The following is a 26,950-nucleotide window of genomic DNA, read 5'->3' on the forward strand; positions in this document are numbered from 1 at the left end:
AATTGCGTTGCTCAAAGTATACCATCAAAAGAGGATGAACTAGGTCTTGATAAAGTGCGAAAGAATATACCTCAAGTAGCGTTTTAAAATTGAAGATGACGATACAGAAATAGTGGACAGGATATTGTGGAATTTGGTGATAACAAGACTGCATGGTTGATAGTGGAGTGTAAGTTTGTACAAACACACACATTTGTTTTTCCTTTTACATGGCGGACAAGCCATGCTCTCGTTTTTGTTATTTCATGATACGTTTTGTTATCCTCAAAATAACACATTGAGAGCGAACTTTCAATAAGAAAATATAAAACGCCTCCTTTGGATATTCACTTAGCTTCCATCTCGCCTCAGAAATTTGAATACCTATTTGTCGCTTATAGTAATCCAATTATCTAGCTGAAGCATGGATCTTGGAATAGCCTACGTAGGAAGCGTTTTCGTGCGGTTTCAGAGCAATAACTGAAGCTATGCAAAGTCATTTGCATATATTAATAAAATACCCTGAGGATATGTAAATTATGATTATAAAGCGTCACGTTGGGCCCACTATAGGCTCCCTGCAGACTCTTCGTCTGGTTTGGGCTTGTCCCATTATAAAGAGAACTTAATCCAACGTATTGTAACCTTTTTTCTGCTTATTTACATATTTATTCATTCGTATTATTATCTTTTTTAACCTCTTTTTCTTTGATGTCGTAAATCTCTTTAATTTTCCTTTTAAGATGTGGAGTAACCACACTGCCTGCCTCGAATAGCTTTTAGCTAAATGCAGGCAGTGTGTATGATAAATGTATTTATTTGCTTTTTAATAAAATTGTTGTTGTTGTTCCTTTGTGAACGTCTTGTTAATTTCCTTCGTTTTTTAATTGTTACCCTCTCTTTCGCTTTTATTTCCTTTATGCGTTAATTTAAGTCGCTTTGATTTCCAATATCTTAATTTCGTGGAGCGTTAATTTCCTATAGAAGTGCCTCCCACCCCACTTCCCCCTCTCCGTGGGAAGGTGCCAGCTTATCAAACTGGATTTCACGAGTATGTTTCGAAATGTCTTCTTCCAGCCTTTTTATTTCTTTCTTTTACTTACTCAATAGATGTGTCAACTCCAAGAAGTCCGGACTGTGAAATAAGTGCTTCTTGCTTCCACTCACAGAAATGCCAACCGCCTTTTCAGACAATAACAGTAACGCCGAAAGACTCTACAGTGACTTCCAACTGCTCGATAGTGACCGGTGGAAAAGTACAAGACGTGACTTGGCAGGATCTTGAAAAAATCCTCAATGCCAGTAAGAACGGACTGTTCTTACAACAAATCGATTCAAAAGATGGAAATGAGTCATGTAGATGTTTTTCTATACAATACGCAAGTACGTAAGTATTTTCTCTCTTTGCCCCTTTTTGAATTTATGATGAAGCAAAAAACATGTGGCAGTTTTCTGTCTCTTGTTACATGAATTATTGGTGCCAAATCTAATGAGGGCCTCTTAACATTTCAAAGGAGATTTAAGTTCAGCTTATAATTAAGCACTCTTTACGGTAAAAGTAATCGTTAAACTAGAAAGGATACATTCGTTTTGTCCGGCTGAATCACGGGGCCTTAACTGAATCACGGGTTAGCATCGGAACCGATTTGCTAATTAAAAATCAACATCAAGGACTAGGTTGGGGCGTATTAGGGAGGTGAGAGTGAAGGATAGCTTGAATACAGCTTATTCAAAATGTCTACTTCCAGTAAAGCGCAATTAGCCAAAACTGTGACCCAATAGAATTATGGGAATTTTTGAAGAACCTAATATTTGCATTTCCCTTTGGCAGAAAACAAAAGCACGAAAACTGGTCATAATACCAAGACCTTACAGTAATAATCTTCGCTGGCGTGCGATTTGTCCAGGAGTTGCTGTTTGAGACCTTTTACGCTGGCGAAATGCGGAGCATTTCGCAGCTTATACGTGTCATACTCCCTCTTTTTAACTTTTATCAGCACCCCATTTTGCTCAATATTATAGTTACAGCAAGCACGTTCTTCTTTTAAAAAGTCAGGATCATTGTACCCAAAGTTTCTTTTGGTTCCCGTATTACCTATTGCGTGTTTCAGACGTCAAAAATAGCTGTAAACTGTATATTGTAACTGAGTGAATGACTTATGAGCCTAGGAAGTACAAGACTAAAAATTTGTTCTCAGTTCCAGTTCAGGAAGTAATTAACTAGACAAGTTGTCCCGTTAACTACTATCCTGACACGAGACAAATGGAACTGAATTGTACCTTCAAGGGATGGCCTCGTCCTCGTGTAGTTTGGTACATTCCACATAAAAAACAAATCATCAACGGATCTGAAGGTTTTTACATCTCAGAGCAGCTGGTTGGAAAGGATACCTTAAGTTCCCTTCTTCGTAATCTTAATATCCAAGAAAAAGACGAAGGGGATTATATTTGCACTGCAACGAACGGTTGGTCGAGTGAAATTTCAAAGATAATTGAGCTGGTTTATTTGTGTAAGTGGTCTGATTAGTTAGAGGTATGTTTTGAAGTGAACCCGGATTACTGTCTACCAAGAGGCTGGAAGTGGAAGGGAGGGGTTCTGATCCCGTATTTCCGCTCTCTTTCACCACAATCCCGCACCCCGAACGTCTGTCATCTCTATCCCGAATACCGTTTTCTTTCAGATTTTGGCGAATCCCGCTTCCCGAGTAGCGGTCAATTCCCGTATCGCGTAAAAAAAATTGGCGTTTTCCCGAATCCCGCCTGTATTTCGTGCGAGAATACCCTTCCAGACCCTGTGCATACCCGTATATCGTTTTCTTTCCCAATCCTGCATCCGTGCCCAAATTTTGGAGAATCCCTCTTCCGCAGAAGCAGTCAAATCCCGTATCCTGTTAACGTTTCCCGAATCCTGCACTGTATTTCGGTCAAATCCCGGAGCCTGGGAATACCCTTGTAGATCATAGATCCCGTACATGCCGTCAGACGAAATTGTCGCGGATGAAGTTGACATTCTTTCTCTCCGATGAGCAGGAGAAATACAGCTCTTCGGTTGCCTTGCAGTCAACAGACATTCCATTCAGAGGGAATAATAAACCCCAAGAGCCATTATGGCTTTTGTAAACCCTTAATGACTGGTCCAGAGGGAAACAGTCAATTTTGTTTCCCTAGAATCTCAATGTTTCCAGAGGCGAAACCGAGGAAAACATCGAGATTCGTGATTTGTTATATAGCTGGAAATTTTGAAGCTGGAAATTCATTAAACCTAGCTGTAACGGAGGTCGTTGGTCAACATTCGCGGGTAACAGTGCACTGTTACCCTCTGACGTCATACATTTTGCAATGTTGCTCGCTCAGAGATTTGGCGTGAAACAGTTTCATTGTTAGATGTCATGTGACCTCGAAGTAACCAATGAGCGCCGGCCCGCTGTTAAGAAGAAATTTCCAGCCACATAATAATGTAAGATATTAGCTGATTTCAGGAGCCTTATATCTCGCTAAATTTTAATGAATGTCCTATCCCTTCAAACGGTGAGAAAAAAATACGTCGGTTGTGTATAAGCCACGGCTGCCTTAGACAGTTAACTTAAAAGATAAACTAAGAATTTCTTGCCACTACCCTCTTCCACTCAGAATTCTAGGGATACTTAGCTTATTAGAAAATTAATAGATAGTGTGAATGTCTTCTTTTACCTTTTCTGCGGTGACTGATGATTATCACGCATAAAAAGCTTATCCTTTGGACTACGATAAAAATGATTATAATCATGGGAGAATGATATAACAGATAAAATACAAATTCAATTCTGTAAACAAGTTCTAGGTGTGAATAAACAGTGTCCAAATGTTGCATGCAGAAATGAACATGGATGACTACCACGGAAGGAAATAACTAACGTAAATATTATCAAATTTTGGATACATTTGGAAAACAAACAAGATGATTCTTATGCCAAGCAATGTTTACAAATATCAAAAGATATGGCTGAGAAAAACCAGATGAGTCTTGTGAAAATAGTTAATACCTTATGCAACAATTCGAATCTAAATGAATTGTATTTAAATGATAACAACTCCTTAACATATATAAAGAATATCTAATTAACTGTACGTGAAGAACTGACTTTACACCAATATAATCTAATAAGAAATAACAAGAAACTAAAATTCTACTCAATACATTGTATTCAAAAATGACTGTCACAAAAATTAATTGTTTGAACATAATCACCAATATAAATCACAAAAAAACACTAAATAAAGACAGACTTGGCAACCATCGCTTACAAATTGAGACGGGCAGACATACAGTACCGAAAACTCCAGAAAATCTTCCAATTTGCCCCTTCTGCCACTTAAATGAAGTTGAACGCTAATTACACTTTCTATTCAATTGTAATCTTAACGATAGTCTTCGATCTAACTTTTGCAGAAACATTAGTAATAGATACCCCCTTTTAATAATTTTGACAACAATAAAAAAGACCCTCTTCATATTTAACATTGTCGATCCTCAAATCTACAGACTGACAGCTGCTTACATACATTTTATGTATGGAATATAGACAAAAACTTGTTCTTTAATTATGGCCTTTATTTTGATTTAAGATTCATAAATAATGTAGGCAATACCACGTACTCACGTGGGAATACTGAAATAAAGTTGTTGGGTAAGATTAAGGCTGTAGTCCACTAAGGTTGCACAACAGCACGGCAATGATCTTTAAATTATATTTGATTAGTTCATAATATCTACCATGTATCTTCTAATTATGTAGGTCCCAGTCCTAAACATCCGCCTATTTCTCCTCCCGAGGTTTCAGTGATGGCCTACAACAACGTCAGTTTAAAGTGCTTGGTTGAAATAGATCCTGACAGTGATTGCGCAATTTCAGAATTTCAGTGGTTTTTTAACAACAGCTCAGCGCCATTAACATCTGGTGAAAAGTATGATATACAAAGCAGGACAACCAACACCAGATGCAAAAAAGATTTCATTCTCACCATAGCTAATGTTACTGATGATGATGAGGGAAAGTATAAATGTCAGTGGATCTGTGACGAGGACGACCCCAGTTACCTTTCCACGTCTTTTATCCAGTTGAACGTAACAGGTATTGTTTCCTCTACAAGATTTCTCTATTGGCTTCTCCAAATTTTAATACACATTGAATGATCTCATGCAACTAAAAATGGTCTTCTCTAAACGCAAGCTCGAGCGGTTTCCCAAGACATGGATCAGTAACAAGTGCGATAAGAAAGTCAATTAAGTAAAAAGCTCGTCGTTGAGTGATAGATCACTTGAATGCGTTTAACAATCGTGCTTTTTTTTTTTTTCAGAACCAACAACCGAGACCACTACTGGGAACACAACAACGCTAGCGTCACCAAGTCATACAGGAGGTAAAAAAACAGCACTTCTTTATAACCAGGGGCACCCAACGTCAATTTTCGGAAAATATCTGTTCGGAAGGACGATTTGAGATCTAGAATTTTCGAAACATTTGTTGTAAAATTTATTGCTTTCCTGCCTCTCTTAGGATTTTCGAACATCTAAAACATGGATTAAATTAACTGCAAAAACCGTGGACGAAGATCCTGCTAGTTGTAAACGTTGGATCAAAGAGATCAAATCAGCCAAAATATAAAGAACCAAGAACGAGAAGCCCAAAGACTACTGCAAAGCTGATTTAAAACAACGTGTATTGTTTTTTATAACAATGTTTCGGCTGGCCATACCAGCCTTCTTTAGGTTAAAGCAATGTAGATTTGTAAAAAATAACATAGAGTAGGAAGACCATGGAATCAAAAGAAACTTGTGAAAGATCAGTCGTGATCGCATGAATTGGGACTAAGTGCAAAAAAAAAATAAAATGTCCTAGTAAAGAAAAAGAAAAGAAAGTTTTAATAATGTCACTTAGTAGCAAAAGCCCTTTACTTTAAATTTACAAGTGTTTATTGACAGGCTGTCACTTCAGTCACTTTAAGTACGATGAATGAGTAGAAATTATTGTTGGCTACGGTTTTTTGTAAAACATACGGGTTTTCGAATATAAGTTTGCAAGAAATTGTTTCTCTGTCTTTTATATAACATTATTTGAAAACACGATCGTAAGACTGCAGCATCTAACCTGCATTCATGCTTCGCACTCTACCATGATAGCCCTTCTTTGAAGGGATGTCTTGGAATAGTCAGTCCTGGCACAATTTTTAATTTCAAGTTCTGTTTTGGGCACTTTTCGATAAGAAGCTAATTAATTTCATTAGAAAATTTGTTACTACTTATTCTAGATTGATAATAAGTCAATTTTTAAAGCTTATATGGCCTGAAAGTTCATGATACAGCTCATATGGTCACTCAAACATGTACCGTTTTTTTTTAGCGAGCTTAAAGTGCTTCCTGCAGTCGCCATTGTTCATTTTTAAAAATGCAGCCAGTAGGGTAGGCACCACCAGAATTATTGTCCTTAAACAAAGAAAAACCTTATTATAATTATTATTAAAATATCTGAACTTGATCAACGAAATGAGTAGAAATTACAGATGTGTGAGATTTATAAATCTCTCCATGAGTTCCCTTGGCGTTTTTTCTGATGAATGCTCCACGTTCTTAGACATGATGAATGACATTGGCATTGACAAAAAGCAGCAACGTTATATAATCAAGAAAATGATAAATATAGGCATTAGAGCAACATATTACATCTTTTGTTGTAGAAAAAGGAACTGAGATAGCCCAGACTTAATGCAATTTTGATTTTTTGGGGGGCGGCTTTTGTTTTGTTTGTTTTGTTTTTATTTTTTGTTTGTTTTCGTTGTTTTTTCTTTTTATTATATAAACTGCAGTGTTTTACAAGGATTTCTACCACCGAGAAATGTGGTATCTGAACACAGGTAATAATACGATATTTTTACATGTGAAGATATCGATAATTTCACTGACATCAGGTTTGTGTCTTAAATTGTACTTAAATTCGTTGGTGTATCATCGAAACATCTTCGGGTCTTCCTCGAAAGTGCTCGGCAATCTTCGGAAATCTTCGGACATCTTCGGAAATTTTCGGAAATTCTCGGAAAATGTTCGGGAACGTTCGTCTGGTCTTCGGAACAATTTGAAAAATCTTCGGAAATCTTCGGAAGGTGGTCGGAAATCTTCGGAAAATCATCAAAAACGCCGTCATCAGTATGTTTATATAATAAACAGAATAATACATGGACGCTTGGAGGTATGGAATTTATCTTCTCGTGTTCACATTCGATATCTCACTCGTTCGCTGCGCTCACTCGTTCGATATCGATGTGAACACTCGAAGATAAATTCCATATCTCTGCGCGACCATGTATTATTCTCTATTTAATAATCCAATCTCAAGCAGCATTTGTAAATTGCCTATACGTAGCGAGATTTACAATTGTACATTCAAAAACACAAATAAAGTTTCCATTATTATTATTAATATTATTATTATTATTATTATTGTTATTATTATTACTGTTTTATTATTATTATTATCATTATTTAAATCTTACCCTTCTAATCTTAATTTAAGAGAATAGGGATGCCAAATAAATTTACCTCTATTACTGATGGTGACCATTAAAAAGCGTAGGGCATGAATTCCGATCCACGTAGAACACGCCGTATGATTTCTGCAATTCAACAACATCCGTTGCTTGTAAGAGGATCAATTAAAGTGTTTTCATTGAGCGTCTAGAAACATCACGAATTACATGTTTATCGAAAACTTCGTAAACAAACTAAAAGGATTGTGGTAAAAAAGACTTGGGGGAAACCTAATTGTAATCCATTCCCAGTGATCAAATTCTTTCCTTCCTTTCAATATTATGAAAACCCACCGAATGCAGGAACTTTAAACAGTAATCGGCTTTTCAAACTCTAGAATGATCTAGGACATCCTTTTAAAGAGCAGACATATGGCCTTAACTTACGAGTATTTCACTCGGCAAATTTAGGAATTTTTTATTTTAATCATTATTTTATGATGTTATTAATTAATTTATTTATTTCGGAGGGGAATAGTTGTGTTTTCCATATAAATGGATCCGCACAATTCAATGTTTTAAAACTTTTAAACCTAATACTCACTGAAGTTTAATCGATCGACCGATGTCCCTTAGAGGGGCGTTCACGAGTCAGTTCTGAGTCATACGACCTCGTACAAGAATAGAAAGGATGCAGAATGTAGTTATCTTCTTAGACAACGTGATAGGCCTTCGGAGGGGAATGAAAAGGTAAAATTAACGACCGCGAAGGCCAGGGATTTTGGAAACCGCCCTAGCTTCCTCAAACTTGGAGAATATTGTATATGTTGTGGTTCAATTTTATCCTTGCTTTAAATTATATATTCACGGTCCTTGTCTTGGGGTATGGTAATGTATGATAATGAATGGTTTCAAACAAAGCAAAATCAATTTAAACCAAGGATAAAAGTAAACCACAAAATATTTTCTGATATTCTGTCAGGCACGGTCTTGATCTTTCAGGGAATAACTCTAATGATAGTGGGCCTTGTTAAGAACAGAATTAACGAGATATCTTAAATTGGGACGCCTTCTTAAATCCGGGCTTGAAGATACCGCTAGCGAGCTGAAAAACACATTCTCAGACATTATGGGCGGATTTCCCACTCCTTTTTCTGTGAAATTTTTTATTATATTTAACGAAGTATCAGTAAAATGAATGGCACACTACATAGCTGGCAAGTGTCCCAGCGGCCGGTGCCTTTCTGAACTTTTTGGATCGGTCCCTAGACATCTGTGTCATTGCTTTTCTGAATAAACAAGGTCTAGTATAGTATAAAACAGCACTATTTGACAACTAAATAACCGAGACTTTCGAATTTACCCATAAAATGTAGCATTTTATGATTCAAGGTGTTATGTGCGAAAAAAGACATAATCATCCCCGGCTATTATTCGAGGAAATACGGTAGTTAGGAATAGACAGATTATATGCGTAGTAGTTCATCCTCGATCCGTTAATGCCCTTGTGTTTATTTACACATCGCTACCACCTTGAGAGCGGTTTTCCTGTTTTGCGGCTTTGAAAGAAGAATCAGAAGGTGTTAATTGGCGTTTATTCCTTCTTTCTCTAAGAGGGTGGTAAGTCTTTGCTAACTCGTATTTAATCCGTTTTGTAAATTAAATTACAAGAATAATGCAAACGTGTTCGTCATTCCTCCACTTGATTGTTTTATTTGTTTTTGCCAAGAACACTCCAGCCATTTAGACAAATTACAAAACAAAAACAAGAAATACTGACTGGAAAAAGTAAGTTGTTACAGAACGTTTTGTGAGCATTGGTATCACGAAAAACAACGAAGCCAGAAGAACAGGACCAAGTTATACAAATTTCCGCTTTCACGTTTTTTAACTTTCCTTGAAGCGCCACCATTCGGGGCCACCCAACGTCAATTTTCTGAAAATATCTGTTCGGAACACGATTTGAGATCTAGAATTTTCGGAACATTTGTAGCCTGCCAAAACATCCGTTTCCCCTCACTCTTCGCCGCTGGGTGCGTTTCGCGCGAAACTTCCCCAGCGGCGAAGAGCGAGGAAAAACGGATGTTTTCGCAGGCTAGAATTTCTTGCTTGCCTGCCTCTCCTAGGATTTTCGAACATCTAAAAAAATGGTATAACTGCTCATTTTTAACGGATTTTTTACCCTAAAAAGGTAAGTTTTGATCCCTATAATTTTCGGATCACTCGAATTTCAGCAAGGAAATCCGAACAGGTGAAAAATTTTTAGGAGATAAAAATATGCCTATATCTACCTTTAAATATTACAATACGTTTAACAATGCTATGTTTAAGTGGTTTTGAACTATATTCTCGTTGCCGGGTGCCCTTGACCATTGCATAGTTACATGGTTGGTGTTACTGAATTTCTCTTATCGGGGTGTCTTTGAGTGAGCACATGGAAGTTCTTCAGATGCAGAGATGACTTGAGAGGATGTTATTTAACAAATAAGGAACTCTTGACTGTGCTCTGTGCTGTTGCCGTAAGTGTACCCAGGATAGCAAGAAGTGTAGGCAGCTGTGTAGGGGGAAACGCGACACGTAGTCGAGTGTTTCTCCTTACTTCTTGAGTGCTCTGGGCGCTTCCAAAACATTTTACAATAGAACAGTGCACAGTCAAGGCTACTGTATTTGTTTTACGAGAAAGAACCCGTTAAATTCCTCACGCATTACTTTTGAATATTCAAAACAAACTTTAATTTCAAAGCCAACGATTGAGTGACTACAGCTTTAGCTCCGTGTTTTAAACTCCCATAACGCGCAGATGTCACGCAAAATTGACCATAGACCAATTTTTCATGCCGAACTTAGTGAAATTGTGAAGTTCCATAAGGATTCGTCGCAAAGTAACAGCCGACAAAGTTTTTTGCGGGAAAAGTATGACGTAGATGTAAGATCAACAATGCCGTTTCCTGGCGTTCAGATCGTGGGGACGGCTCAAAGAGATATGTGAGCAGCAAAAAAAAAAACGACCAGAGGGTGGGTTTATCCCTGCGGGGGTTTATCAATCCCTAATGTGCAGCCAATCAGGGTACGCGACATTTTATTATAAATACAGGGACAATGAACTGTTTGGTTTTGTCGCAGCTCAGCATCCTACGCTTTTAGTTTTACAGGAATTCCAACTGGGAAACTATCGACAGTCCCAACCAACAAGTTATTGTTTCTCAAACATGAAGAGACAGGCCTTCCTGGGAAAACATTTTCAGTTTTGCTCCATGAAATTCATGCTGTTCTTTTTTCTGTCAAGCCTTGTTATCCAAGGTAGGTCATATAAGTCTTAACCAGGAGAAATCAGCTCTGTATTAACATATTTTAAGGTATCAGCCACCCTTAAAATTGCCATTTTTCCATATTTGAGGTTTCAACGTTTTCAAATAGATATGCTTGAGAGCTTTCTTTTAAAAAAAAAAATTAGAAGAAAATATTGTTTCTGTCGAAAGATATCGGGGGTAAAAGATTTTTTCTCGTTAATTATCTTAATTGATCGTTGACAAGATCTGTCATACCCGTGTCATATATCAATTAACTTGCCTGTGAACTAGTAACGCGATCAGCGTGCAAAGAAAGTAGTGTCCGATAGCCCGGGGCTAGTGGATTTTGCTGTCGGGCTAGTGAATTCTGTTTTTAACTTGCCCGGCGGACAAGTGATGTTTTTTGAGGAATTTGAATAAAAGAAGGACTGTGAAATCAATTCTGCTCGTCAAAAAGCTTTTGGGGCTAGTTGAAATGACGTCTGGGCTAGTAAACGCTAGCTTCAGCTTGCCCGAATGGTAAGCTGTAAAAAGGATTTTCTTTGCACCCTGGTGATACCGAGTGCTCGCTTCGACACAACACGTTCGAATTGTCTTCGCGTTGTTTATAGCCTTTAGTATTCTCCGTGGATATTTAGCGTTTGCTTCGGTGAAAATGCCGCCAAAAAAAAGAGAAAAGGTCGTGTCCGTTTTCGTCATCGAAACCGAGAGCGAAAAAGAAATCGAAGAGCGAGTTTGACAAAGAATGAGCCGCAAAATTGGCAGAGAGCGACAAAGGCTCGTTTTATCAGCAAGAGAAGTGGCTTGAGGAGTTGGATATTCAGAAAAGCGAAAATGCTGCAGTTGCTGAGAGTGCAAGCCGCTCCAAAATCCAGCTTGAAGAGCCAGGTGAAGAAAGCCAATTAAGCTCATCAACCCCATCAGCTGATGGAACGTGGAAAACAATAAGCGGTCGAGCTATCGTATCGAGCGAAAAGCTGCTTGAGAAACTGGACGAGTCTGTATCTTGTCGATTTTGCCAGGGAAGAGTCCAAGTCATGGAAAATGTAGCGATTAAGCATGGACTTGGTTCTACCTGGAGAATTCAGTGCGAGAATGAAAGCTGTCCGTCGCACAAGACAAATTCTGTTTTTAATTCTTCCGAGAAGAGCAGAGCGTTTGAAATAAACCGGGCTTCAGTTCTTGGCCTTCGAGCAATCGGTGGTGGACATTCGGCGGCTTCAAAGTTTTTTAGTTTCGTTGGCCTGGCGCCGATCAACAAAAACGCCTGGGCGGATCATACAAAAAAGATCGAAGGAGAGGCAAAACTTTTGTTCCAGAAAGAATTAAACCGTGCTTCTCGTGGTGTAAAAGGGTGGAAGTTTTCCAACGGAGAATTAAACTGTTCACTTGCTTGCCGCGAAAGTTTGTTCCTGTTACATGTTACCTGTCAAAGTCCTATTGTTAGAGAAAATTGATCCCTTTCTGATATCAATCAGAATAAACATTTAGGTGTTATAATCTCATTCCAGGTAGGATGCCGCCAAAAATGTATTTTCTATTTTATCTCCGAACGCAAATTTTGCCGATCGACTCGTACGTTTTGAACTCCAAGTCGGCAGCCTTTCAATCAATTTGGCTAAAATTTGGCCGGAGTGATGCCATATATCTCTTCTACAAAACCGTGTCTGCGAATTTTAATACTCCTTTTCATTTTAAAGCTAGAGCTTTTTTTCCACAGGGAGTGTTGACTAATTGCCTTCCCCAACTTCATTTGCTAATAAAAGAAAAACAAACGCACTTGTCAAAAATCTGAGACACGGTTTTTTAGTGGAACGTGTTGAGAAGCGAATGCGGTGTTAATTGTTTTCTTCCGTTTATTTCCGGCGGGAGTGGAACATGATTTATAGAGACGTGTACTTTTACACAAAGCGTTCCAATTTCGCAACACATTTAAGTAAATCATTTTTGTTAGTTCAAATCCATAATCTGGAATTATTAAGCTTTTAAAAAATATATGGTTTATAGGGGTTTTTATAAAAACAACTAACGCTACAGCGATCCGCGCGCGGACGCTCCTGAAGGGTGGCTGATACCTTAATATGCGTAATGATATACCGGAGCCGAGAAGTAAGTTAAGAAGTATGTATTAAAACTCATACTTCTTATCATTTTGTGGTTTGCTCTGTATTCTCCAGTATAATTTTAGCTTCATGGAGTTGAAACAACAAATTCCTCACCCTATTTCCTTCTTTTTGCCCATGAAAAGGCCACTCTGTTTTAGCCTTAGGGCCTGGAAAAAGTTGCAAAGAGTCCATAAATCTGGTAAAAATTTTTAAGTGCATTTTCCAGAGTAATATAATTGTTGTTGTTAACAGATGTTCATGTCACAGGATTTTACCATGGATAATAGAAAGACTGGATAGGAAACTGGCTGACGCGATCGGTTCCAACATAGTGGAAAAATGTGACGTCACATTATTGAGAGCCATTCAACCTCATTCGACGTTTTGCGCGTCTTATGTTTCCTCGCATATTTCACTATCTCTGTCTTTGACTATACATATTGGCCATGTTTTGAAGTAAAGGATGAAGAGGACTTGCTCTTGGAGAAGACAGTTAGAGGGTACAAAACCGGTAGAGGCAGAAGACAGAGTAAATGATTATGAAACTTGTGAGAGCGACGAATGACTCCAGCGCTCGATAATTTTATGCACCAAACGGGAAGCCTAGCTACAAAAAAAAGTATGCGAAAACTTACATGTATACAGCTACAAAACACCTGTAAAAAAGGCACAGCCTAATTTTCTTCAAACCACAAGAAAACTGGAAATAATTTTAACCCTTTTTATAACGATTTTCACGATTTCTTTTCTACTTTTATCGACAAGCTCAGCGAGTGTCAAATTTTATAAGTTAACAACTCTTGACAAAATGATTTTATTAGCAGTAAAAGGACCCAGCTCAAACAGGCGTTTAATTTTCCCTTCAATTTTATTTACGGACAACCAGTGACAAGAATTCGTATTTGAGAAATATAAAAAAGCGGCGAAAAGCACAGCAGAGAAAGGAAATTTGCTTGCGGACCACCGTGGAAACGCCGTTTCTAAACTTTTTTAAATCAATTTTCATTGTAATTTTCAGGTATAAATATACAGTGACCCAAGGTACTTTTCAGTCAGGTCTTTGAAAAAGCGAACTGCAACGCTTTTAAAAATGTTATGTAAAACGGTTAATTGGTAACTACTAGAATACAACTGGGAAGCAAACTCTCCTGGTTAATAGTAGAACCCTCACTTCTTTTTCATTAGGAAACACTTGTCTTCCATAAGGCTTAATAAAACCTAGAAATGTATTATCTTTGAAATACTGACCTTTTTTTTGGGATGAAACAAAGTTTAGGTTTTTGTGTAGTGTTAATGATATGGATAGGGAATACTGTAAATCACCTCTGAAATAAACATAAACACTGTTCCCAAAGAAAAATAGAAGCTGCTTATATATATGGAAAAAAAACAGTAACATCAGGGGTTATGGGGTCTTGGTTTAGTCTGAGGTAAGTGGATGAGGGATTGAAAAAATATGACTGTCTGGTCACATTATCATGTTGTTGAAAACAAAATGCATACCCCAAACAAGTACAGGTATATGTTTTATTAATTTGATTTAGAATATACCTTGGTGAGGTTTATCATCTACAGGTACATTGTTACTTTGGATCTCTAAAACACCGAATACAATAATAGTGCTAATCAAGTCCATCTTTGGTTTGAAAAACAATGTGATTCAGATATAGACCGTTTCAGGGAAGAACACTAACCAACTTAAACACATGACTCTGTAGCTAATACGAGCATTGACCCTCAAACACAGTTAATTTGTCCCACTCACAAAGAAATAATAAATACACTTCAGAAGTGATAAATAAAGTTTCTGATCATAAATAATTTAGATGCCACCTTCTGGCTCTCATGCATGACAAAAGCAACTTTGTTGCTGTTTAATACAGAAAGATTGATTGATTTGTTCCCTCTCAGAAGAGTACTTGACCACAATTTTACTGTCTTCAATTGACTATGTGTGTTCAGCAAATCCTACAAGAAAGAAAAACAAAAGGAAATCTAACACACTGTTTAAAAAGTAACAACAACACTTAGGAGACTAAACGGAGGACAAAAAAATGTCAGTAGGTGTTTTCCCATTGATGCAACAATTATTTATAGTTTATGTAAGGGAAAAGTACAAAATTTATTCGAGTCTCTTCAGTGCCTTCGAATACAAGCTGCGAAGAGCGACATGAGGCGGTAGTATTCACTGGATATGTAATGTAGTAGTTTTATTTCAACATTAAAAGATGAGCGAAATTAACATACTGCTTTACGAACAATATAACAGGGTTAATCTAGGATATTACTTGAGCGAAACAGTTCTCAACACAAACTTGTCGGTCGATTGGAACTTTACACACCGTTTGCGTACACTTGCTCGGCGCCAGCTCCGAACGTAGTTAGTTTCAGCCATTTGCAAATGAAATTTATGGCTGAAAAATATCAGCATTCAGTCTGTAACTATGCCCATGCCACAATTCCATCCTTAAAACATCTGTCAATCGTAGTTAAGAATAGAAACAAGAAGAAACCTTCATAACAAAGGCGTCCCAAAACAGTCGCCAAGTGTACTAAATATGGCTCGGGTAAGGTCAATTTTTGGGACGCAATTTTCTCAAAGACAAGGACAAATAACACAAAACAACAACAAGAACTGCTTACCTTGAAGGTTCAAGTGTGGCTTTGAAGGATCGCCATCGCCGTAAGACAACAAACGAAGGAAAGAGCACCCACCAAAGATTAAAGTACCACTGAAAAATCCGAAATAGAACAACATGCAGGCAAAGAAACCCTACATTTCGACTGGTTTGCGCCACATTTTCGCCATCGTTTCGTCACAAATCTCCACTATGATGGAACCATCCAACGCCATCTTGGAGCAAGAACCAACCAATCGGCGATAAGAAATCAGCCCACGTGACATAAGTTTCCTATCCAGTCTTTCTATTATCCATGATTTTACTTTAAAAAAAACTATAAAAGTTAAAAAAGAATTGTTGAAACTGTGTATGCCGGGTCTTTCAGACGAAATCAAAGTTGCTAACCTGACGATTTGTTGCGAAACGCGCGACGAAGCTGACGTCCGCAACTACCCATAGAGATTCCTGAGATTCTTAAGGTCAAGACATTTATGATACTTTATTTTGCCCACTGAAGAGGAGAACAAATACATTTTTTGAAAAAGGTCAACAAAGAACAAGATTTTAAGATACACTACATCAGTTTTGTCTGTAAGGAACGATGTGTGGATTTTGGTCTTGGCTGTGTGAATTTTTGTTCGCTAACAGCAACTGAACACATATGCTGAATTAACCCCTTCGCGCCCAGACAAGTTATCGGGGGACGATTCTGTCACTGTAAATTAAAATCTGTGGACCAAATCCTATGATGTTACCAATATGGAACTGACTTCTTTGACAAAACGTTTGCATGGTGACGTCAATAAAATTTTCTTGGGAGTTTAAATTTTTTTTTCATATTCCACTATTCATTTGGAACTGTTTGGAATGAAGAGGTTATTTGCGTTATAAATTGTAGGAAGTTTTACTGTCGATCGAAGTGATTGCATAAAAGATATCAGACAATACGTTATTCCAGCTATGTAGAGTTTTGCAACATATGCTTTTATAGATCCTTCTGGATCAAATAGGCCCACGTGTGCGACATGCACAGCCATTTCGCAAGACCCCTGTGTGAGATATTTTCCTATCTTTGATTAGTTCCTAAGACGATAAAACTTTACAAGGAGAAGATAAAAAAGAGAAGATGACAAGAGGAGCGGGGAGGAGGCGATTATTCCAGGGAGGCGATTATTTTAAATGTTTCCGTCAAAGGGGGGCGATTATTCCAGGGAGGCGATTAATCGAGGGACGGCTATTATTCGAGGAAATACGGTATGCAGTTTTAGCATGTACAAAGACAACTGGGGAATATCAGTAAACGACGGTGCACATGGAAAAATTCTTGCAGGAAAAAACCTCTACTAGCAAGAAAAAAACCTCTGCTGGCAGGGAAAAAAGCTAGCCGGAAAAACGTCTGTAATAGCGGGGTTAGCAGGTATCATTGAAGGTCATTCTACGCCAGGAAGATGATAAGAGAGAACATGCGAGAATCAGTCTGAATTGCGACTTACATTACTTCATATTGAGATAACAAGAAATGAATATGTGATAACTAAACTGATAACATAATTAAATACCACTCAAATATAGAAGGCCTAAAGGTGGTTTCCACTGTCGCGTAGTTTTTCTGTGGGTACGCACGTAAATAACGAGGCAAGCATCACGTTTACCTCAAACGGCAAAAGCGAATTTGTACCACGTGACAAAGTTTCCCCTTTACTTGTCGTTTACTGATCATTATTTCTACTCATAAAAAAAATTGTGTCACGCAATTTTTTGTCCATAAGAGTTGTTTTGAGCTGTTTTATCTGCTCATTTTCTATTTTGAAAGATTCTCATCTTGAATCAGACGTTTGCTGTTACGGGTGGCATTTTATGATTGCCTCTATTTCATTTGTACGTAAATTGTATCATGTACCGAAGACAAAGTATTTACGTACGAGAAAGTTCTCATGTGGCCATGTGTCAGGGGCACCCAACGACAATATAGCTCAAAACCATTGTTAAACGTATTTTAGTATTTAAACGGTAGATATAGGCATATTTTATCCCGAAAAAATTTTCATCTGTTCGGATTTTCTAGTTGAAAGTCTAGTGGTCCGAAATTATAGCGATCAAAACTTACCATTCTACGTGACCTTTTTACGGTACAAATCCGTTAAAAATGGGCAATTATACCATCTTTTAGATTGTTCGAAAATCCTAGGAGAGGCAGGCAAGCAAGAAATTTCACAACAAATGTTCCGAAAATTCTAGATCTCAAATCGTCTTCCGAACAGATATTTTCGAAAAATTAACGTTGGGTGCCCCTGATATGCGCATGATAGACAGTATCAACAGCGATTGTTATAGCCTCCCACCGGGGAGCTCGTATTAGGACGCCAAAACATACACAGCCATTGGTATTTTTCACTCCATGCGCATAACGAGTGGTAATTAACATATATTAAATTTTTCCAAGCTCAAATTTCAGCGATTTTTGAGGATTTTTTTAAGATCTGCATAAAAGGTTTCCGTGCAGAGAAACCTTGCAAAGATGTTATCCCCAAAAAGTAACTCCACAGTCAAAATTATAATATAGTTTTGCTAATAAATCGCCAGACTATAGTAACCGCACGCACGAGGTACCCTAGCCTACCATCTCCTCAAATGATAGATATTCTAGGCAATATTCGCTTCTCCCGAAACAGATGTTTTATAGGAAACAGTCGTTGAGTATCCCTAACTAGGTGGGGGGTTTATGTCTTGGTTTCACTAAACCTACACGCGGTTGCTATCGGCAAGAACTGCTACAAACCAATCAAAAACTAAAAACACTGGTTTGACGGCAAACCCAAACAGACTTAAAAAGAACTTAAATAGCCAAGTTCAGCAAAGTGTAAGTCAAACATTTGGCAAGGCCACGATAAGAATGCTCAAAAATGCACAGTACTGATTGGCGATGTAAGCATAAATTACGTACGAGAAAATCAAAGATTAAAACAGGAAAGCATGGATGAAATCTTGACAACCCTGACCGCTAATCGGCTCCTGCCCGGACCCGCTTGATGAAACAAGCACGAACTTAAAAAACCAACAACAAAAAAATATATTTTTCTTTTTAGCTCCCGTTGAGGCTTTGTGTTGGAGACCGAACTATCGGGCAAATACACTTTACCATTTGAATTTTTTATATATATCTTCTTCTATAACTCTTCTTGCTGTGAGGATCAATTTACTGCAGTTTTTCTACTTGGGAAGTGTTCACTGATCCAGCTCACCCTATCAAGATGCGGCCGGCTGTCCTCACTCAGTGGTTTGATGCTGTGGTTTTGCCTACATACCGTTTTTATTCGAATAAGCGCCCAACCTCGAATTTGCGCCCACCTCGAATAAGCGCCCACCGCGAACCCCACCCAAACCCGCTCCTTCTGTACCTGCTTCTTACAAACTTGGCGATTTCGGACATCGAGCTTGGAGGCAGTGTCAGAGAATTCACTTATTGACTTGAGTAGCAATGAGATTGAAATTAGAATTAAATTAGTACTAATAAGAGAATTTCCCGAAGTCGCAATTTTCTTCAGCGTACTTTACGGAAACCTTGTTTTTTTTATATACATCTTCGCGTTTTGTTTCAAAATAAACATGCTACACTTGCTGAAAATGGTAAAAATTTGATAAGCGCCCAGCCTCGAGTAAGCGCCCACTCTCAAGGTCCAAAGATTTCATAAGCGTCCAGGGCAGTTAATCGAATAAATACTGTAATTGTTTATGAGGATCTACAGCAATGCAGTGAATAACCGTTTTAAAAAATGCGATAAAATCTGTTAGACTTCAAAAAAGCTATCTGCCTTGTTGATCAGAGTTGGAAAAAATACTTCCATCAAGGAATTCTCCTCAAAACATTCGTCCCTAAGTAGACCACTTTTAAACACCTCTTTTTAACCGCCTCATTGAGCCCTGACAATTAATTCAGGAATGTTCTGCCAGTATAAGTGGACTTTAGTTGGCCCTAATCAGTAATCCTAAACAAAAAGAGCTAACAGAAAGCCTCAGTGCATTCCATTTAAATGAATGGTCTGAGCAAATAGTAACGAAATAGTACCATGTGAAAGAAATGCTGACGAGATTTTGTTTGAATGGTTACACCATGGCGACACCATCCATACCCTGCAGGGTCTGACTCAAAAGTTAGAGCTGCATGCTAAAATAAATAGAACCATGTAAAAGTCGCTAAAGAGCTTTTTCAATTGAATGGTAACATCATAGGATTTCATCCACAGAGTCAAAAGTTAGCACTACACACTAAATAGATAGTACCATGTGAAAATACTGCTGAAGAGGCTTCATTTGAATGGTCACACCATAGGATTTCATCCACAAACTCAAAAGTTAGAACTACATACCAAATAATGTAAATAGTACCATGTGAAAGTACTGCTGCTGTTTTTAATATTTTGCAAAGAAATGTTTTAACGCTTTTTTATCAACAGACGTCTTGCCTGCAAGCATCAAGAGTTGTGAACTACGAGCTTCCTGTTCAAGTGAGTGTCAAGACTCCACTCAGAAGACAGTCACGGTGAATCCGAGCTCTAACGCAACTGTAGGGTGCTCGATCATGAATAAAGGATCAACACAAGACTTGACCTGGGAACAAGTAAGACGAAAGATTCATGGCAGCAACAATGTGTATGATCTAGTTCTACAGCAGCAGCAGAATCCACATTGTTCGTGCACTCAGATAACCCTCGCTCGTAAATACAACTTTCTCATTCGTGCCTGACGCAGAAATCCTTGTCTAACGGCAGCCATTTATGACAGGAGTGGTATAGGAATGTTTTAGGCCTTTTGTGAGGTAGCCTCCCACGCAGGCGTTTTTAGGGGAGCTCGTATTTCTTCCCTTTCTCCTGTGGGGAGGGAAGAAATACGAGCTCCCCTAAAAACGCCTGCGTGGGAGGCTATTTGTGAGGGGGAATCTCATTACATTAATTCTGATGACGTAATAGAGTTTTGTCTTTATATCTGATGAGTAAAATGTACAGGAATCTCATCACCTGCCATCCCTTTTGGGAAATCGGGAAAAGGATTTGACAGGAGTCCCTGGATTTGATTAACGGTTCTTTTAAGAAGAACAGCGGACTTGAACGCGCACGCATAATTAGCAAAAGGAAGACCACTGTTCACGAGAATAGTTTTGCAAATCCTTTTTCGGATTCAGTCCCAATCTCTCGGAGCAGCTAACCAGAACAAAGGATTTTGCTCATCTTGCCTGGTCGCATAGCCGGTCTTATGACTGACACCATGAGCGGATAGAGGAAAAAAATGCGCGAAAACCGTGTGGGGGCTGGTGAGAAACGAGAGAGCGGGTAAGAGGCGAAAAAGTGAGTCCCGTCTCTCTCCAGCCCCCAATCAATTTTATTCGATTCGCTTTCCCCACTATCTAGGAGCCTGGAACAGGCTAGTGTCTGTCAGTCACATAAATGTCAACTCTCCCGGCTCCCGGTCTTCCGTACGCGTCACCAAATCTCCTGGATAAAATCGAGTTATGAGCTTTTCTGTACTTTAATTATGAATTTATCCCATTTTCTTCTAAAATTCAAATTTTCTTTGATTCTTAATTCGGTTTCTTGGGTATTTCTGCGCGTATTTCATCAGTGACAAAGGCTATTTCGCCATTACAGTCATGTCCATAATTCATGTAAGACTTAATATAATGTCTTAAGCCATTCCCGTGTGATAAGTTAGGGACTGGGTCGAATTATGCTTATGAGGGGCTCGGGGTCGGGAGGGGGGTTGGTAAGGTGTGTTGTTGATATTCAGGATTCAGGGTGAAGGGGGGGGGGTAATGCAAAAGAGAGAGTGTCCAGAGGTTGGCATCTCTTCAGGCATCAAGTGTGAATATATTCCATTTTTTTCAGGTCCAGTTCAGAGAGTTTTCAAGCCCAGTTCGCCAGTTTGGTTTAACGAGAAAATTCAGTTAAACTGTATCTTCAAGGGATGGCCTCGTCCTACTGTAGTTTGGATCAACCCAGATGGTAACAAAATCAAAAATGGATCTGACGGTTTTGCAATCTACGAGGAACTAATCGGAGACGACAAGTTAAGTTCAGTTCTTAAGAATCCTCACATGCAAGAAAAACAATACGGCGAATATTGGTGCACTGCAGAGAACAGCATTGATGGCTGGTCAAGTAAATTGTCTAAGGTTACTGACCTGATATACGAATGTAAGTAGCCTTAGTTGATACTTAAAGGGGAAATATGTCTCGAGGATATTGTTTTAGATCAATTCTGCAGCAATGAAGTCATTTCTTAGTGCCTTTAACCATACACAAAATGCTGCAGTAGAGATATGAAGAAGATCTCGGGGGGAGGGGGACTCCGCGTATGAAAGGGGTGGGGATGCTCGTCGGAAATTTTGTATTAAACCCCTAAAGGAGACCGATCTGGGCGTGGCCCAAGCTTTTATTGACCCCTTAAAAGAGACCATGTTGAAACACAGACAATATTATATTTTTATATTTTTCACGTGCAACCCTAAACGAGACCTTCACGGCTAAATATGATGACGTTTTGCCCAGAACAACCTAAATGAGACCTAAATTCGAACTTTACACCCCTAAGCGAGACGACGAGCATTCCTACCCCTTATCTCAAGAATGTGCTGTTTATCTGGGAAGTTTGATAGTTTAATAGTATCTTCGTCTTTTTAATACGTTCAGGAATTTGGCACCGAGAAAAGGTTCCGTAAAGAAGGGTTGACGATAAACGGGAGTTGATGACTCGGGACAAAAGAAAATGTCCGTTGTCGGTATTAACCGGTTTCCGCTTTATGGGAGTTAATTTTAGAGAAAATGATGCAGAAGGCCTAAAGGCAAGAAGGACCGAACTTACGCGAATTAGCCCCGCAGCACTTATCAACTTTTTACTCCAAAAATGCGGCGTTCATTTGAGGATGATGCTAAATACTATGGTAATACCGCTTAGTAACGTATTTACGCAAATAAGCCCCGCGATTTTTCTCGCGCTTATTCGAGTAATCGCTGTAATTGTTAACGTAAGAGTCAAGTTACATTTAGGGCAAATTGATACTACATTTAGGACTTAATTACATTTAAGAATAAATGTTACTACATTTAGGGTCGTTTAGTACAATAAGCTTTTGGTCAAGACAAACTTGAAAACTGTCCGTTATACACCGGTCGCCGTAGAGTGCGGTTCCACTGTAATTTATGCTACTTTGTGCAATATTGTTTTAGCTGTCACTTATTCAATCAGTCCATCAATCAATAGACTATTTTAAGAGGGGAGCACGTGACAGTAGTGAAAGTGATGACCTTGTGGCCCTCTATAGAATAAAACTTAACATATAAAAATTAGCAATGACTAACACTAGAAATATTATAACATGCCAAACGAAAAAGAAATATCTATTAATTGTACATCTTTCTATATATCCAATACTATCAATACTATCATAAAATTAAGCAACAGACCACACTTCCTATGGGTTTACCGGTGTGATAACCCACGCGGGATGTTGGGAGAACACGAGAAAAGCTTGAAAATCACAAGCTGAAGGCGAGTGATTTACAAGCTTTTCGAGGGTTCTCCTAACATTCCAAATGGATTATCACGCCCCTAAACCCACAGAAAGTGCGGTCTATTGCTTTTATAAAATAACTTTAAGTTTTCTATGAGTTTACCGGCACAATAAACCATAGGTTTTTAACCAATCAGAACGCGCGTACTATCTCAGTTATTTCATAATGAGTTATTTGTAAGTGATAATGAGTTATTCAATGCTTATTATATTTGGCTCATTATTCCAAACAGGCCCGTGGCTTATAAACCCAGAGGTTTCTTCTTCCGAGGTTACGGCAGATACGTCTTCCAACAAAAGCTTTAAATGCACGATTGACGTGGACCCGGACTATTGTGCGGATGTACTAGAGCTACAGTGGCGATTCAGCGACAGTTCAGCGCCAATAAAAAGCGGGAAAAAGTATAAAATACAAGAGAAGAATACCAACAGCAAGTGCAAAAAAGAGTTTACCCTGACTATTAACAACGTCACTGTGGAGGACAAGGGAAATTACAGCTGCCAATCAATTTGCTACGAAGAAACCACATTCGCTGTATTTAAGTTAAAAGTAAAAGGTGAGACATTAAGCAAATTCTTAACTAACCAAGCGCCCTCATTTGCTTATTGAAGTCACATGCCATCTTTGAATGAGGCTGTTTCCCGCCATAAGTCTTCTAGCAGGCAATTCGCCCCAAATAAGGGAATCCAAGACAATCTTGACTTATAGATTCCACGCCATAGATTCCGGATATCAGGTACTGGATTTGCCTGAGAACTTGTACTCCAGATTCCAATCGATCGTGGGATTCCAGATTCCTTTAGCTGCATTCCGGATTCCACAGTCTGGGATTCCTAATTTTACCAGCTAAAATTTTCCGGATTTCGAATTCCACAAGCAAACATTTCCCAGATTCCGAAATCTGAATTTCCTTATATGGGACGATTAAGCAATTTAAAATATGTGACGTCACGGGAAACGTCCATTTAATTTCTGTTAACGTTAATTTCCGCGCCGTTAGATGTAATTTACTTTAGCGTTAATTTCCGCGACCTTAATTTCCATTATTTTGACCCTAATCTCTCAATACCTTCTGGCATTCTTGACACCTAAGAAAGAGGAGTACTTCTTGTCAGGGAAAGGTTCCGTCAGTAACAGTGAAACTGTGCAGAACTTGAAGTGGCCAGATTTCTTCGCTTAACCCCTTCGTACGTGTAAGGAAAGAACCAAGAACTTAAGTTTAACTAATTGCTCCTGATGTCTCAACAAGTTTCGTTTCGTTAATTTCCTTCATTTTGAAATGTTATTCTCTCTTTCGCGTTCATTTCTTTCATTGGGAAGCCGTTTTCTACTAAATTCGCGTTAATTTCCAATAGCCTAATTTCATGGAGCGTTAATTTCCTATAATGTAAGGTATATAGTTCGGTTATGATCGCCAAGGCGAGGAATTTAAGAATGCGACGTAGGATTGAAACTTTTACGTCCACTTTCCGACAGATTTCTTTAATATGTTTTTGGAAAGTGAGAGAGTCGTCGATGGTTTCTCCGAGAAGCTGGATATGGTTAATACTGACTAATTGATTACTCATTATATTAAACGGGGATGGCAAAGTTGCTCTGTTGAAGATGATGGATTGGAATTAAGCATGAAAGTATACCATCAGTATACCATCTGCATGCAGTCTAAGATAAATCGTACTACTTAAAAAATGACGTCCTTTATAAGTACAGTCAACTCTTTGTAAGACGGACACCTTGGGGACCTGCAGTAAGTGTCCGTCTCGGAGAGATGTCCTTCAAATAGAGAATCAAATAAAGGAAGTAAAGAAAGGCAGAGACCAACTCTAAGTGTCCGTTTTACAGAGGTGTCCGTCTTATAGAGGTGTCCGTTAAGAGAGAGTAGACTGTACATTCCAAAGAAGTGGGCCTATAATGGAACCCAGGGGAACACCTTGCTTTACAAATTTTCAGTCTGATCAGTTACGATCAATCTTGAAATATTGCACGACGTTGAAAAGCGAACGTTTATTTTTACACTAGAACTCTTTGGGTTGTATTATAAGTAACTGGTCCAACGAGAAACCAATTTAGTTTTTGTCACTGATTTCAATGCCTACAGTTGCAGAGTTGCGAGGAAAATAGACCTATTAAAGACCATTGCGAACTCACAAATAAAATTGGAATTTTAGGACGAGGAGCAATGAGAGTCGGATGTACTCGCAAGCTACCGGTTTCGCGTTGGTTGCGCGGAGGCCATTTTCCTCTTTCGCGCGTTAGGTAAACAGAGGGTACGCACATGGCCTATCTTGTCATAATTTGCTAACTAAAACTAACTATAGGACTCAATTATGACTAACGGAACTAACCGGTTTACTGTACACAAATCTCAGAAATCACTGGCACACAAACTGACGCTTACACTGACTTATTTTTTTCAGATGCTGAACGGACCTCGATGAACGCTGTTTAGGCAGAATTTTCACGGTTTATGAAACATCAGGGGCCCATTTCTCTTAAGTACCGATAATAAACGGGCCCGGGAAACAGTTGTTGTGAACATCGAAGATCGAGGTTTCATTAGTTTTCGCTTTTTCGTGTTCTTTACATTTTCATTTGAAAATGTTTTATTTGGTTTCGGGCCTGAAACGTTACCGGGAATTTTGAGAAAAGGGCCAAAGAAGAGAAGAGTTAGGGAATAGTTTTCTTCAGTGGGAAGTTTTCTTTTGGTTCATCTAGTAATGTTTTGGTTGTTAGTTTGATTTTTTTACACAAATAGTACCAGTAGAAACGCTCTGAAGTATAAAGTAAATGATACAACTATAAAAGTTGTTAAAAGCTTATCTTCTTATTGTTGTTTGACAATAAATTTTACTTCGGGTTGAAACAGTCACTCTCTTTGTCTTTCCCAACCACGCGCCCAGCGGTCAGACTCAAGTAGATTAAGGCTTCGGTCTACGTCAGTTATAGTTTTTATACACATATTCCAAAAAACCATTGTTAAAGATAACAACAATAATGATAACAAAATCAACAATCTCAAAAAACTGTAAAGTCGTGGAAGAAAAATTCCCAGCATGCACTGTGTAAAAATGAAAAGGTATTCAACAACAGAGCAGCTTTAAAGAAAGTATTCCGGCTTTAATATCCATGTAATATCCATTGCAAAAAAATAAATAACCAAACACTAAAGTAAAGAAAATGATATACAAAATATTTCATTCAGACATTCATGAGGCTAACTACAATACCTATAACAAAATTACTAAATATGGTTATTCTTCCATACACAATGCGTATTGAATTCTTACGGAAGTGCAGCCAAATCTCTATTAAGAAGTAATCCTCCTCGGCGGTCACCTGTGAATGTCGCTACTTCCCAAGGGTGACATCTTAGTAGAAGTTTGACTGTACATTGTAATTCAAAAATGGAACCAATCGAAAAACACACGCATCACAGGCAACTCTCGAATACGACGACCAGGACCACCAGAGGGGTAATGTGATCGACTAAAATAACTGAGTCGACATTGTTAGCATTCTGCTTGATTTTTTAAGAACAAACCTGAATGTGAAGGTAATTTTTTGATTCTTTGTTACTTTATTATTACGCTTCGCGTTTGGGTACAAAAAACTTGCGCCATTCTCTCAATGAATCAAACATAAAACCTCAAAACTTATCGCGATTTCTCATATGAGTTTTGCCACGCTATTGCCTTGATAAATATACGTAATATAAATTCTAAGCTTTCGTATCCCCTGTCGGGTAGGGAGATAATGAAACAAATGATTCAAAAAAAAAAAAAAACTTTCAAGGGTGTTCCTTGGCTATAAGGAGATGTCACGATGGCGACGGCAACAAGAACGTCAAAAAAGCAATGCCGCGTGTTTCACACTTTTTCATATACTGTACT

At 38.4% G+C, this 26,950-nt stretch overlaps 2 protein-coding genes across 2 annotated transcripts in view; both read left to right on the forward strand.

Moving 5' to 3' along the window:
- Positions 1–2,242: 2,242 nt before the first annotated feature.
- On the forward strand, positions 2,243–5,459 carry LOC140932218 (junctional adhesion molecule A-like). The gene is made up of 3 exons (XM_073381852.1): positions 2,243–2,489; positions 4,755–5,090; positions 5,317–5,459. Exons 1-3 carry the CDS (start codon positions 2,243–2,245, stop codon positions 5,457–5,459), a joined length of 726 nt encoding a protein of 241 aa, XP_073237953.1.
- A 5,147-nt stretch (positions 5,460–10,606) lies between these two features.
- Positions 10,607–26,950, forward strand: part of LOC140932219 (muscle M-line assembly protein unc-89-like) — a 325,339-nt gene continuing 308,995 nt past the window's right edge. Inside the window, exons 1-5 of the mRNA XM_073381853.1 lie at positions 10,607–10,779; positions 19,950–20,210; positions 21,375–21,690; positions 22,368–22,429; positions 23,242–23,616. Of these exons, the coding sequence (XP_073237954.1) occupies positions 10,689–10,779; positions 19,950–20,210; positions 21,375–21,690; positions 22,368–22,429; positions 23,242–23,616 (1,105 nt within the window). The 5' untranslated portion in view covers positions 10,607–10,688. The remainder of the gene's footprint in view (positions 10,780–19,949; positions 20,211–21,374; positions 21,691–22,367; positions 22,430–23,241; positions 23,617–26,950) is intronic.

Source organism: Porites lutea, chromosome 3 (assembly GCF_958299795.1).
Source record: "Porites lutea chromosome 3, jaPorLute2.1, whole genome shotgun sequence".
NCBI classification, from domain to species: domain Eukaryota; kingdom Metazoa; phylum Cnidaria; class Anthozoa; order Scleractinia; family Poritidae; genus Porites; species Porites lutea.